General features: G+C 37.7%; 1 protein-coding gene across 2 annotated transcripts in view; it reads right to left on the reverse strand.

Moving 5' to 3' along the window:
- Window positions 1–2,686: 2,686 nt before the first annotated feature.
- The window catches only part of DCLRE1A (DNA cross-link repair 1A), a 31,740-nt gene continuing 21,569 nt past the window's right edge, over window positions 2,687–12,857 (reverse strand). For both annotated transcript variants that reach the window (XM_055424606.2, XM_055424608.2), the window contains exons 9-10: window positions 8,841–8,982; window positions 2,687–4,683 (exon numbers count right to left, since the gene is read on the reverse strand). In XM_055424606.2, the coding sequence (XP_055280581.2) occupies window positions 4,523–4,683; window positions 8,841–8,982 (303 nt within the window). In that variant the 3' untranslated portion in view covers window positions 2,687–4,522. The remainder of the gene's footprint in view (window positions 4,684–8,840; window positions 8,983–12,857) is intronic.

Consider the following 12,857-nt stretch of genomic DNA (forward strand, 5'->3'; position numbering starts at 1 on the left):
GATTTTGTCTTAAATGTCAACATCTCAGATATCCCATAATTATAATGCTTCTCAAGGTTCAACACTTAGCCCAGTTCTCCTGTCAAGCTGTATATATTGTTCATATATGTATTAATATATGTGTTATATATATCAATATCTATCTCACTTTTACTTCATTTCCTATACATGCTGCTAACACCCAAATCCTCAAAAACTTTCAATTTTCTTCAGAATAACCTCCAAACCCCTCAGTAGGGATATCAGAGTTGTTTGCCATCTTCCCCACCTATTCTTTCTAGCCTGAGCTTCACTTGCCAACATACCAATTGCTCAAAGCTCCTCTTCCACACCCTACATCTGCAGTTCCCAACCTTTTTGGCACCAGGGTCTGGTTTTGTGGAAGAAAATTTTTCCACAGACTGAGGCAGGGGGAATGGTTTCAGGATGATTCAAGTGTATTACATTTATTGTGTGCTTTATTTCTATTATTATTATATCAGCTCCACCTCAGATCACTGGGTATTTGATCTGGGAGACTTCAGGACCCCACTGTCTCTTAGTTTTCTCTCCAGCCTATGAAAAGTCTGTTCTTTTAAGGGCTTTGTAAAAAGTCATCTTCTCTATGGACTCTTATCAGAATTAATTCTCCCTTTGAAGTGTTTGGTATTATATCAGTTATCATGGCTGGATTTACATGGTGCCTGGAGACATGTCTTTCTCTTCTAATATTACTTTTTGACATTGAAGACTATTTTATTTATGTGTGAATTTCTGGACAAAGAACATATTTGTATCCCTTTTGCCTTATGCAGAATAAAACTCAATAAATCTTTATTCGATTGAATTAGTCTCACTTTTTTCCCCACAGCACCAAAAAAAGAGTGTGGGCACACAGCAGTTATCAATCAACAACAAATAATGTTGACTGATAGACTATAAGTTCTGGGAGGGAGGATTCAATTACTTACTGATTTTAGTGACCAACTAAAGTGATAAAACTTGACAAAAAAAATTTACTCTTTAAATTGATCATATACTGAAGTAATAGACATTTTAATATACCAAAACAATCAACTGAATAGTTTCAATATATTTTCATTTTTTGTGGTTCTTCTGGAATCAAACTATTTTTGCCTGAGGAAAGCACATAAAAAAGTTTTGGAAGTCAAATTCTTATAATATAGATGGATTTTTCACTGTTTATTCAATTCATTCAAGCATTTACCATCTGTTAGAACTGTCTCTGAACCAGACTAGACACTGAAATAAGCCCTGCCCTGAAAGTGTTTATAATGCCCCAGGTGAAGAATCGCAAAAGAATTTGGGTTTTGGTGCTGGTATAATTAGCTCTATATCAATGAATCTGGAAATTCTTGAAAATATACTTTTCCAAATTCCAGATTATAGTATTTACATAGATATTAAAAACTGTGTATATAAAAAAATATATATATAAACAGTATATATTAAAAACAAAGCTATAGAGATATTCTATTTAGAAAGCCCATTTTGGATTTATCAAAACAGCAAAAAAATGCAATTAGGGGCTAACAATCAGGGCTTAGAACTAGTGTGAGGCAAGAGAGATTTCCTAGTGTTGAGTTTGAGAAGATACTCTCAGCGTCATACAAACATGGGGTCAGCCTTAAAATTAAGACTTTCAACTTTTGCTTTTTTAAATCTTATACTCTAGGCATCTCTCCTGCCTCACCCTAGTTCTGGCCTAGCTATGACTGTTTAACAAAAGAATAAGTCTGTGTTACACACGGTGTTGTATATTTGGTCTACTCCATAACAAGTGTTTTATAAATTATTTGTGGCTTACCAAAAATAGAAATGTGAAATCATAAAGGATTGAGTTCCTAGGCAAAGACAGTATGTCTACTTTCTGGAGAAGGGGTATATACTAGTGGAAAGATGAAATATAATTAGCATATAAAATGACTACTAAGTTAAAAGCTTCTATCTAATCACATTAGAATGAATGGAAAGATGAAATATAATTAGCATATAAAATGACTACTAAGTTAAAAGCTTCTATCTAATCACATTAGAATGAATTCTCTTACTAGATCATTCTATTATTATCCATAACCATTAACTTATAATTTTGTTGATTTCAAATAACTCCTTATTTGGAGTTTTTCTAATATCAATACCAAATGAACTGAATGAACAAGAATAAAACCACCAGAAAAGTTACAAGGCAAAATCAATAGTCTTTGAAGACAGATAATTTTGGATATTAGTACTTGAAGCTCCCTGGTCCAGTATAGATGGTTGTTGTTGCTATTGTTCAGTTGCTAAGTCGTGTCCAACTCTTTGCAACCCCATGGACACCAGCATGCCAGGGCTCCCTGTCCCTCACTGTCTCCCAGAGTACAGATGGTTATTCAGGACCAAATAAGTAAATTCTTGATGTATCTGGTTCACAGGAATATAACTCAACTGAAGAAAGCCAATAATTTAGGAAAACCAGTTTCATATTTAGGGACATTAAAAAACGCAGGGAAAGTGATAAATAACTTAGAAATAAAAGGCACTGACATCAAGTAGAAAAGGTTTTCCTATTAAATCAAAGTCATGATAACTTGAAAACAACCTGTCATGTATTACTGTAACTGGTAATTGAATATTTAATGTCAGATTAAGAGTATCAAGGAGCTTTCTGAAAAGTCCCAAATACATGTAACGTGTAGTAAAGTATTTTCCCCTGCATTGGCTTAACTCTATTTCTCCCTCTCTACTCCTGTTTAGGCTGTTCAAGAGCTGCCGTCCATTTAATTTTTTTCTTCTTTTGTTTTACTTTAAAACTGAAAATTTTTACCTACCAAATTAGGTTGTTAGGCTATTAGAACTAAGAATTTCATATACAGTTCTCAATAGAGCCTTGAAAAGTTTGGTTGTTGCGACTTATTTATAAAATAAATCCCATTTTTGGGATGGTCTCTAAATGAGGTTGTGCATATTCTGCAATAATAACAGCAAAACAAAATCATTCTAAGCTGCCATAAATGGACTATTGTGTAGAAAGATGTTTCTGTACTAGAAAATGAGACAGCTGAGGCTGCTCTTAAATAACATGCCTGGATTTCCAAAGTAAAACATTCAAAATCATGAAAAATCTTTTTGCCAATGAAAAATACAATTCTAGGAAAAAACTATTACTCAAATAATAAGTAATAACCTTAAATGACTATACTATACTGTCTCCCCCATGTTAAAAATTCCTTTATTTGTATAGTCTTTCTAATTATAACTCTTAATAACTTATAAAGTTTAAAACACCAAGCCCAAACAAGTCAAAATATTTTAAATACGTAATTGAAGTCAACTGAGAACATACTTACACTGGATTTATTACTACTAGGCCCCCAAAGCTTTTCCTCCCTTAATGTGATCCCTGTTAACAATTACCTCCATAACAAAGTAAAATCCAAGGTTATGAAAATAAACTTCATTGACAGTACCATCCTTCTGGTGACTGAAACTGTTATGGAAAATAATTTTCTATTAAAACATTTATTAAGAAATCCCTAAATTAATTTCATTGTTAGAGGTAATGCAAGAATTGTTGTTGTTGAGTTGCTAACTCATGTAGGACTCTTATGACCCCATGGACTGTAGCATACCAAGCTCCTCTATCCATGGGATTTCCCAGGCAGGAATACTGAAGTGGGTTGCCATTTCCTCTTTCAGAGGATCTTCCCAACCCAGGGACTGAACCCATGTTTCCAGCATTGGCAGGTGGATTCTTTATTTCTGAGCCACCAGGGAAGCCCAATGCAAAAAATATATTTAAACTCCATTAAAACATTTAAAACACGCATTACCCCAAATTTTCATTTTGGATCAGCTACTTAATCTCTGTTGGAGTGATCAAGATTCATAAATAAATTACATAATCTCACTTAAAAAATTACAGTCTAAGCAAACAATCCAGATAAACATTCATGCGAGCTTTTCTCCATCCTTTATTGGGTAATTATCTAGGCTCTCTGAGTCATCTTCAGAGTCAAATGTTCAATTACTGTCACTGAAATTTTATAAAATTGCATAAACATCAATTACAAATCCTAAAAAAACAAATGACACTATAGCATATTTAAGATTAATTTATTTAAGTATGCATATCATATAAATTTTCTATCTCATAAAAATACACCCCATATTAAATAATTTTAAAGATACGTAATTACTTATATATAATGCTTTCGATCTAGTTCATTATCATAAATTCTTTGGTTCCTGAATTTTGTTTCCCCTCCTACTGCTGGATGCAGAATACAACAGCCCCCACAAGAAGGGGCAAAAAACAAAGGTACTAGGCTGACCAGTCTCAGTTACCATGGATGATGCCAAGATGCTCTCCACAGGCAGCACTATGAACATATTATGCAAATGTAAAGGGGAACGTAAGCAGAATGAGTGACCTTCAAGAGGCTTTTCACATAAAGTGTACTTCATTATCACTGAAGATTTAACCACTAACAAGTGTGGTCTAAGTTATTTAACTGTTTCTGAGCCCTTTGAGGTCATGTCAATATCCAGCTTCCAGTTTCCACTCTTGAAAATATTTCTCCATTGTGCGTCTAGATTTCAAGGTGCCCACATTCACAGTAGGTATGATTTTCTGGGGCTTCAGCCACTGAACAAAACGTTTCATCTCTAGGTAGCTGCTGTGTTCACTGTAAGGAATCCCTGCAACACAAAAGATAGTGCCTACTAAACATCAAACTAATAAAGAAAACTGCACACACCCAAAATAAAATAAAACAGAAAAAGAGAGAAATCTGAGTATTTTTGCCAAAAACTCCTTGGTGCAATTTTTGTGATAACAAAATTTGCTAGTATTTTTTACACATTGTTTTTCCTTTGTTCAGTCGTTAAGTTGTGCTCGATTCTGTGCGACCCCACGGACTGTAGCACGCCAGGATTCTCTATTCATGGGATTCTCCAGGAAAGAATACTGCAGTGGGTTGCCACGCCCTGCTCTAGGGTATCTTTCCAGGTGAGGCATCGAACCTATGTCTCCTGCCTTGGCAGGAGGATTCTTTACCACTGAGCCAGCAGGGAAGCCGTCTTTTACAAATAATAAAGATTAAAATTGCATAAACACTTTTGAACAGTAAAAAATGCTATTACTTTTCTACGTGGGCTTCCCTGTGGCTCAGATGGTAAAGAATCTGCCTGCCAATGAAGGAGAACTGGGTTCAATCCCTGGGTCTTTTCTACTTTTCTATGTAGATACTTAATAATATGCATTTCTATAGATTCTTATTTGTAAATGGATTCTTTCTTTTTCAACAATTCTTCCCTTAAGCACTTCGCCCAGCTACTGATTTCACGAAAATTCTGGAAGAAATATGAGTAAAACCTGAAGGGTAACAAGCACAAGATTCTTGATTTCCAGAGCAAGTAAGCAGATTCCTTCCCCAAATACTGTACACATAAAAAGGGAAAAGAAAAAAGATTAAGTATTCAAAATCTCATTATCTTCTTTCAGTTCAGTTAAGTTCAGTCGCTCAGTCGTGTCCAACTCTTTGCGACCCCATGAATCATAGCACTCCAGGCCTCCCTGTCCATCACCAACTCCCGGAGTTCACTCAAACTCATGTCCATCGAGTCAGTGATGCCATCCAGCCATCTCATTCTCTGTCGTCCCCTTCTCCTCCTGCCCCCAACCCTTCCCAGCATCAGAGTCTTTTCCAGTGAGTCAACTTGTCACAAGGTGGCCAAAGTATTGGAGTTTCAGCTTCAGCATCAGTCCTTCCAATGAACACCCAGGACTGATCTCCTTTAGAATGGACTGGTTGGATCTCCCTGCAGTCCAAGGAACTCTCAAGAGTCTTCTCCAGCACCACAGTTCAAAAGCATCAATTCTTCAGCGCTCAGCTTTCTTCACAGTCCAACTCTCACATGACCACGGGAAAAACCATAGCCTTGACTAGACGGACATTTGTTGGCAAAGTAACGTCTCTGCTTCTTAATATGCTATCTAGGTTGGTCATAACTTTCCTTCCAAGGAGTAAGCGTCTTTTAATTTCATGGCTGCAATCAGCATCTGCAGTGACTGTGGAGCCCAAAAACATAAAGTCTGACACTGTTTCCACTGTTTCCCCGTCTATTTCCCATGAAGTGATGGGACCAGATGCCATGATCTTTGTTTTCTGAATGTTGAGCTTCAAGCCAACCTTTTCACTCTCCTCTTTCACTTTCATCAAGAGGCTTTTGAGTTCCTCTTCACTTTCTGCCATAAGGGTAGTGTCATCTGCATATCTGAGGTTATTGATATTTCTCCCAGCAATCTTGATTCTAGCTTGTGCTTCTTCCAGCCCAGCGTTCCTCATGATGTACTCTGCATATAAGTTAAATAAGCAGGGTGACAATATACAACCTTGACATACTCCTTTTCCTATTTGGAACCAGTCTGTTGTTCCATGTCCAGTTCTAACTGTTGCTTCCTGACCTGCATACAGGTTTCTCAAAAGGCAGGTCAGGTAGTCTGGGATTCCCATCCCTTTCAGAATTTTCCACAGTTTATTGTGATCCACACAGTCAAAGGCTTTGGCATAGTCAATGAAGCAGAAATAGATGTTTCTCTGGAACTCTCCTGCTTTCTCCATGATCCAGCGGATGCTGGCAATTTGATCTCTGGTGCCTCTGCCTTTTCTAAAACCAGCTTGAACATCTGGAAGTTCACGGTTCACATATTGCTGAAGCCTGGCTTGGAGAATTGTGAGCATGACTTTACTAGCGTGTGAGATGAGTGCAATTGTGCGGTAGTTTGAGCATTCTTTGGCATTGCCTTTCTTTGGGATTGGAATGAAGACTGACCTTTTCCAGTCCTGTGGCCACTGGTGAGTTTTCCAAATTTGCTGGCATATTGACTACAGCACTTTCACAGCATCATCTTTCAGGATTTGAAATAGCTCCACTGGAATTCCATCACCTCCACTAGCTTTGTTTGTAGCGATGCTCTCTAAGGCCCATTTGACTTCACATTCCAAGATGTCTGGCTCCAGGTGAGTGATCACGCCATCGTGATTATCTTCGTCGTGCAGATCTTTTTTGTACAGTTCTTCTGTGTATTCTTGCCACCTCTTCTTAATATCTTCTGCTTCTGTTAGGTCCATACTATTTCTGTCCTTTATCGAGCCCATCTTTGCATGAAATGTTCCCTTGGTATCTCTAATTTTCTTGAAGAGATCTCTTGTTTTTCCTATTCTGTTGTTTTCCTCTATTTCTTTGCACTGATCGCTGAGGAAGGCTTTCTTATCTCTCCTTGCTATTCTTTGGAACTCTGCATTCAGATGCTTATATCGTTCCTTTTCTCCTTTGCTTTTCACTTCTCTTCTTTTCACAGCTATTTGTAAGGCCTCCTCAGACAGCCATTTTGCTTTTTTGCATTTCTTTTCCATGGGGATGGTCTTGGTCCCTGTCTCCTGTACAATGTCATGAACCTCAGTCCAGAGTTTATCAGGCACTCTATCTATCAGATCTAGTCCCTTAAATCTATTTCTTACTTCCATTGTATAATCATAAGGGATTTGATTTAGGTCATATCTGAATGGTCTAGTGGTTTTCCCTACTTTCTTCAATTTAAGTCTGAATTTGGCAATAAGCAGTTCATGATCTGAGCCACAGTCAGCTCCTGGTCTTGTTTTCGCTAACTGTATAGAGCTTCTCCATCTTTGGCTGCAAAGAATATAATCAGTCTCATTTTGGTGTTGACCATCTGGTGATGTCCATGTGTAGAGTCTTCTCTTGTGTTGTTGGAAGGGGGTGTTTGCTAGGACCAGTGCATTCTCTTGGCAAAACTCTATTAGCCTTTGCCCTGCTTCATTCCGTGCTCCAAGGCCAAATTTGCCTGTTCCTCCAGGTGTTTCTTGACTTCCTACTTTTGCATTCCAGTCCCCTATAATGAAAAGGACATCTTTTTTGGCTGTTAGTTCTAAAAGCTCTTGTAGGTCTTCATAGAACCGTTCAACTTTGGCTTTACTGGTTGGGGCATAGGCTTGGATTACTGTAATATCTTCTTTACTGAAGACCAAATACCACAGAGAAAGGGTCCTGGTTAGAGTAAACTAGGGTCCAAAAATGTCTCCATTGGCCATTATAGTCATAAGCCAACTTCTGGGGACAGAAATGGTTCGGTTCAGTTCAGTTCAGTTGCTCAGTCGTGTCCGACTCCTTGCGACCCCATGCATCACAGCACGCCAGGCCTCCCTGGCCATCACCAACTCCCGGAGTTCACTCAAACTCATGTCCATCGAGTCGGTGATGCCATCCAGCCATCTCATTCTCTGTCGTCCCCTTCTCCTCCTGCCCCCAATCCTTCCCAGCATCAGATTCTTTTCCAGTGAGTCAACTCGTCGCATGAGGTGGCCAAAGTATTGGAGTTTCAGCTTTAGCATCAGTCCTTCCAATGAACACCCAGGACTGATCTCCTCTAGAATGGAATGTACTCTAACGATGAAAAAACTGAAGTCAAGTCTGTAGCTCTTGCTGTCACCACGTCCATCACTGTCTTCCTATTCTCAGTGCCACAGCATCATTTAAAACACAGGGGTACCACCCACCTCTCCTTTCGAGTAGTATACTGGGTTGGCCAGAATAACGTCACTGATAACACACGTGGGCTCCTCGGTATTAGTCATTGTCTATTAGCTGCACTCCTTGAGTTTACAATGTACTAAAGATACAGGTTTAGAAAGTGAGGAGCAATTTTCACCTGTTAAATTCTTAAAGATACTTTGGTGCCTCTTTTTTTGTTAGATCTTAATTTTACTGCTTTTTTTTAAAAAAAAAATGTAAACGAATTACAAATATTAAGAGTAAAAGCAAAATGAATATACCATATATTGAAATGTTTCCTTTGGTTTGGGGAATAATATCTGCTAGACTAGTTAACTTGTTAGAATGCGTCCAACCTGTAGGTCGAAAAGCCAAAATCTGGTTGTATTTCCCACCACACTTCTTCAAGTGATTCTGTAAACCCTGTTAAAAAAAAAACACAAGATATTTATTTAATGGTCAGTGAAGATGGGCAATGTGGAATAAAACCAGAATGATTAAAATGTTGCGTCGGCACAGTTTTGGGGAGTCTTCAGTTGGTGAGCATTGGAAATACCTAGTGCTATGTTCCTCACCAGAAAATAAAATAAGTGAAAAAAAAAATTTTCCCCTTTACTTTTCTGAAGTTGTGTGTGTGTGTTTGTGTGTGCGTAGCTCAGTTGTGTCTGACTTTTTGCAACGCTTATTAGAGATATGATAGTAACACTGATAAATGTGAGTCCATACTCTCCAGGCATTTACACCAACAGAGGACTGACAGATGGATATAACGATGGAAATGACTTTATAACTGCATCATACTCAGCACAGACACACATTTTAAGATGCACAGTAGCTCTTTTCAAATGTTTACTCCTTTTCACACTTTATACATGTACTAGAATAACTGCAAAACTTCTCAGGCTACTGTAATTAGAAATAAAATGGTAATACATTTTGAGTAGAATAGAACTTTCCAGACTAAGGTTGTCACTAGTGAGGACATTAGGTAAGATTCTTAGAAAATCAATGACCAAGGTTCAACCTTCGAAAGATAAGAAAAACCCAGATAAAGGCAAAACGGCATGAGGGATATTAAAAAAAAAAACTAATACTTTTTGGCTAAAGACTAAACCCAGAGTGTCAAAGGCTTAGTGTAAATTTATAATAACATCCTAGTTTTATTTTATTCCTTGGAGAAGGAAATGGCAAGCCACTCCAGTATTCTTGCCTGGAGAATCCCAGGTACAGAGGAGCCTGGTGGGCTGCCGTCTATGGGGTCGCACAGAGTCGGACACGGCTGAAGTGACTTAGCAGTAGCAGTTTTATTTAAAACAATAAAAAACCTAAACAGTATGTAGTGTCATCTTGGATTTCTAGAAGTCTCCTTTTTCTTCTTTACCCATACATATAAACTACTGAATTTTAAAAAGATGCTGGCAGGAAGTTCTGAAGAAATTGTAAATACAAATCCACTCATCTACCTATTCATTCATCCAATAAGGATCTGTTCCAGGGGCTGATGTTCGAGTGGTCAGTGAGACAGAGCCTTCACCTTCTGGAAGCCTCCAGCACAAGGGGAAGACTTCAATAAACACCACTTTCTGAATCTTTTTCTTTTTTTTAACGGAAACAATGTGCCCTTTCTTTTGAAAACTCTCATCATCTATTACACCATCAGCACCCGGAACCTCAGACTGATCTCTTCAGAAAGGACTTATTTTTTAACAAACTCGTAGAAATGGAATAGCGAGGATTTGTCCCTAATTTCCTCTGTAAGTGGATGAAGAGTGCCACTTTCTCTGAATACTACCTTTTTTAAAAGTATGCCTATTTGGTAGAAGACAAACACATCATTGTGTTTCATTAAAAAATTTTTTTCTTCTTATTATCTAGAGGCTTATGACTTTATTGTGTTTATCAGACATTAATATTTCACTGGTAAATTAATAATAACCACTTGGTTTCTCTTTTATATCAAATAATGATCTTTTGCTAATTTACACACTTAACATTAAACAGTCATTTATCTTACCAACTACTATCCCTCCTCCAAAAAAAAAGTTTCAGTTACAGATACATAAGTTTTCATTACCATATCCCTGGCTCTGCAAATTTCCAGGTTTCTGTCTTGCTTAGTCTAGGATCTAGCTAATGTAATACTGTTTGCTTAATTACTAATCCTCTTCTCTTCCTGTCCTCACAAAGAAAATGACAGGAACCAGGTTTAGAGCAATTATACATGTAATATCATAAACGAAGAGTCTAACTTTCAAAAATAGGTCATCAAATTTATCCATTCTTATGTGTCTCTGTAAAAACACTCGGGAGAACTGAATCAGAAGTAATTTCTGCTTTTCGTGAAACAAATTAGAATTACCACAAAAACATCATTAACCTGTGCCACAAACAAAAACGTACGACATCATCATCTAAGCCAAGCACACAGAAAAGACTGCAACCACCACTAGTCATTCATTAACCACAGCCGGAGGACTACTATCATGAGGAATTTTATTACGATTTAGTCAGCATCAAGTCCCTGATCTATGACTTGTTCCTCTGTTTATTGGTAACCAGTTTGTGATAAAAATGCCTTCAGTAGATGCTACTAAAGTTATTTTTCAGTATGTAAGTTAATCATCTGTAACTAATGTTTTACCACATCCCATCAATCAGGGATGGTAGCCAATTACGTTCTTACGTATATGACCATACATATATGAACATATATGAACCTGGGTTGTTGAACGAGGTAGCATGAGTGCTATTATTTATAGCAAGGGTTTCCAACCCTGGGGTTTAATGTTTGATGATCTGAGGTAGAGCTGATGTAATAGTAACAGAGATAAAGCACCAAGAAATGTCATGTGCTTGAATCATCCCCAAACCATTCCCCTCCCACCTCCCAGTCTGTGGAAAAACGGTCTGCCACGAAACCAGTCTCTGGTGTCAAAAAGGTTGGGGAGCCCTGGTTTACAGTGTGTCTAAGTCTTTCAAGCCTGCCTTGGAAACCCTGACAATTGTACCATGTTTCCATGTTCACAAAAAAGTCATCATCTCTGATGCAATAAAACTATTGTGCCTAGTTTAAAAAATTGCTTTAAGTACTAACTAAAATGTAGCCTTACAGTAACCACCTGCTTCCGTTCCACCTGCGCTTTGAAGATATGAAATTGAAAAAAGAATATCATCATTATCACTTTAATGGAAGAAAGGGAAGGGCTACAGAAAAATACCAACAACATACAACAAATAATGGAAATAAGACAAAGATTTCAGATATTCGTTTTTGTTTTTCTTCAAAGCAGGTAACTCCCAGTTTTTGGTTTTTTTTTAAGCATACAGTGCAGTGGTTGTTGGTATAGTAACAAAGTTGTGTGACTATCATTGCTGTCTAATTCTAGAACATTTTCATCAATACCTCCACCTGCGCCCCCCCCTCCACCCTGTCGAAAGAAAACATTGTTCTCTTTAGCAGTTGCTCCCTATCTCCTCTCCTTCAAGCCCTGGAAACCACTAACCTACTTACTCTCTCCAGATTTACCTATTCTGGACATTACATATAAATGAAATCACAAAATATGTAGCTTTTTGTGTCTCTTTCTCTTGGAATCTTCTCAAGGCTTATTCATACAGTAGCATGAAACAGTAACTGATTTCTTTTTACAGCAGAATATTTCTGTTTTATGTATATAACACTTTTTTTTTATCCATTCATCATTTAATGGACACTGGAGCTGTTTCCAGTTTTATGGCTACTATGAACTATGCTGCCATGAACATCTGTGTAGAAGTTTTCGTGTGGACATTATGTTTTAATTCTCCTAGGCATATACCTAGGACTGCATTTACTGATCATATACTCACTCCATGCTTAACTTTTAAAGACATTAACAAATTGTTTTCTAAAGCAGCTCCACCACTTAACGGTCTTATTAGCAATACATGAAGTTCCAGTTTCTCCATATCCTCATCAACAATTGGCACTATCTTTCTTCCTACAGCTATCCCTGTGAGTGTAAAGTGGTATCTCACTGTGGTTTTGATTTAGTTCCCTGATTGCTAACAGTGCTGATCCCCTTTTTTTCATGTGCTTATTGGCTATCCATATACCTTCTCATTCATGCCTTAGCCCTCTGCTGCCTCTGGCTTCCTCCAACACTACTTCACTGAAATAGTCCTTGTGAACCTCATCTTTTCCTTATATGACCTCTCCACCGCACAAGGTACTCTTAAACATTCGTTCCTGAAAACTCTAGCCCCTTCACTTCCATAATATTCTGAGTCCCCTACCCGTTTTATCCCCTTAAATGGTA

This window comes from Moschus berezovskii, chromosome 12 (assembly GCF_049115385.1).
Source record: "Moschus berezovskii isolate FMDL1 chromosome 12, NW_MosBer_1.0, whole genome shotgun sequence".
Taxonomy (NCBI): domain Eukaryota; kingdom Metazoa; phylum Chordata; class Mammalia; order Artiodactyla; family Moschidae; genus Moschus; species Moschus berezovskii.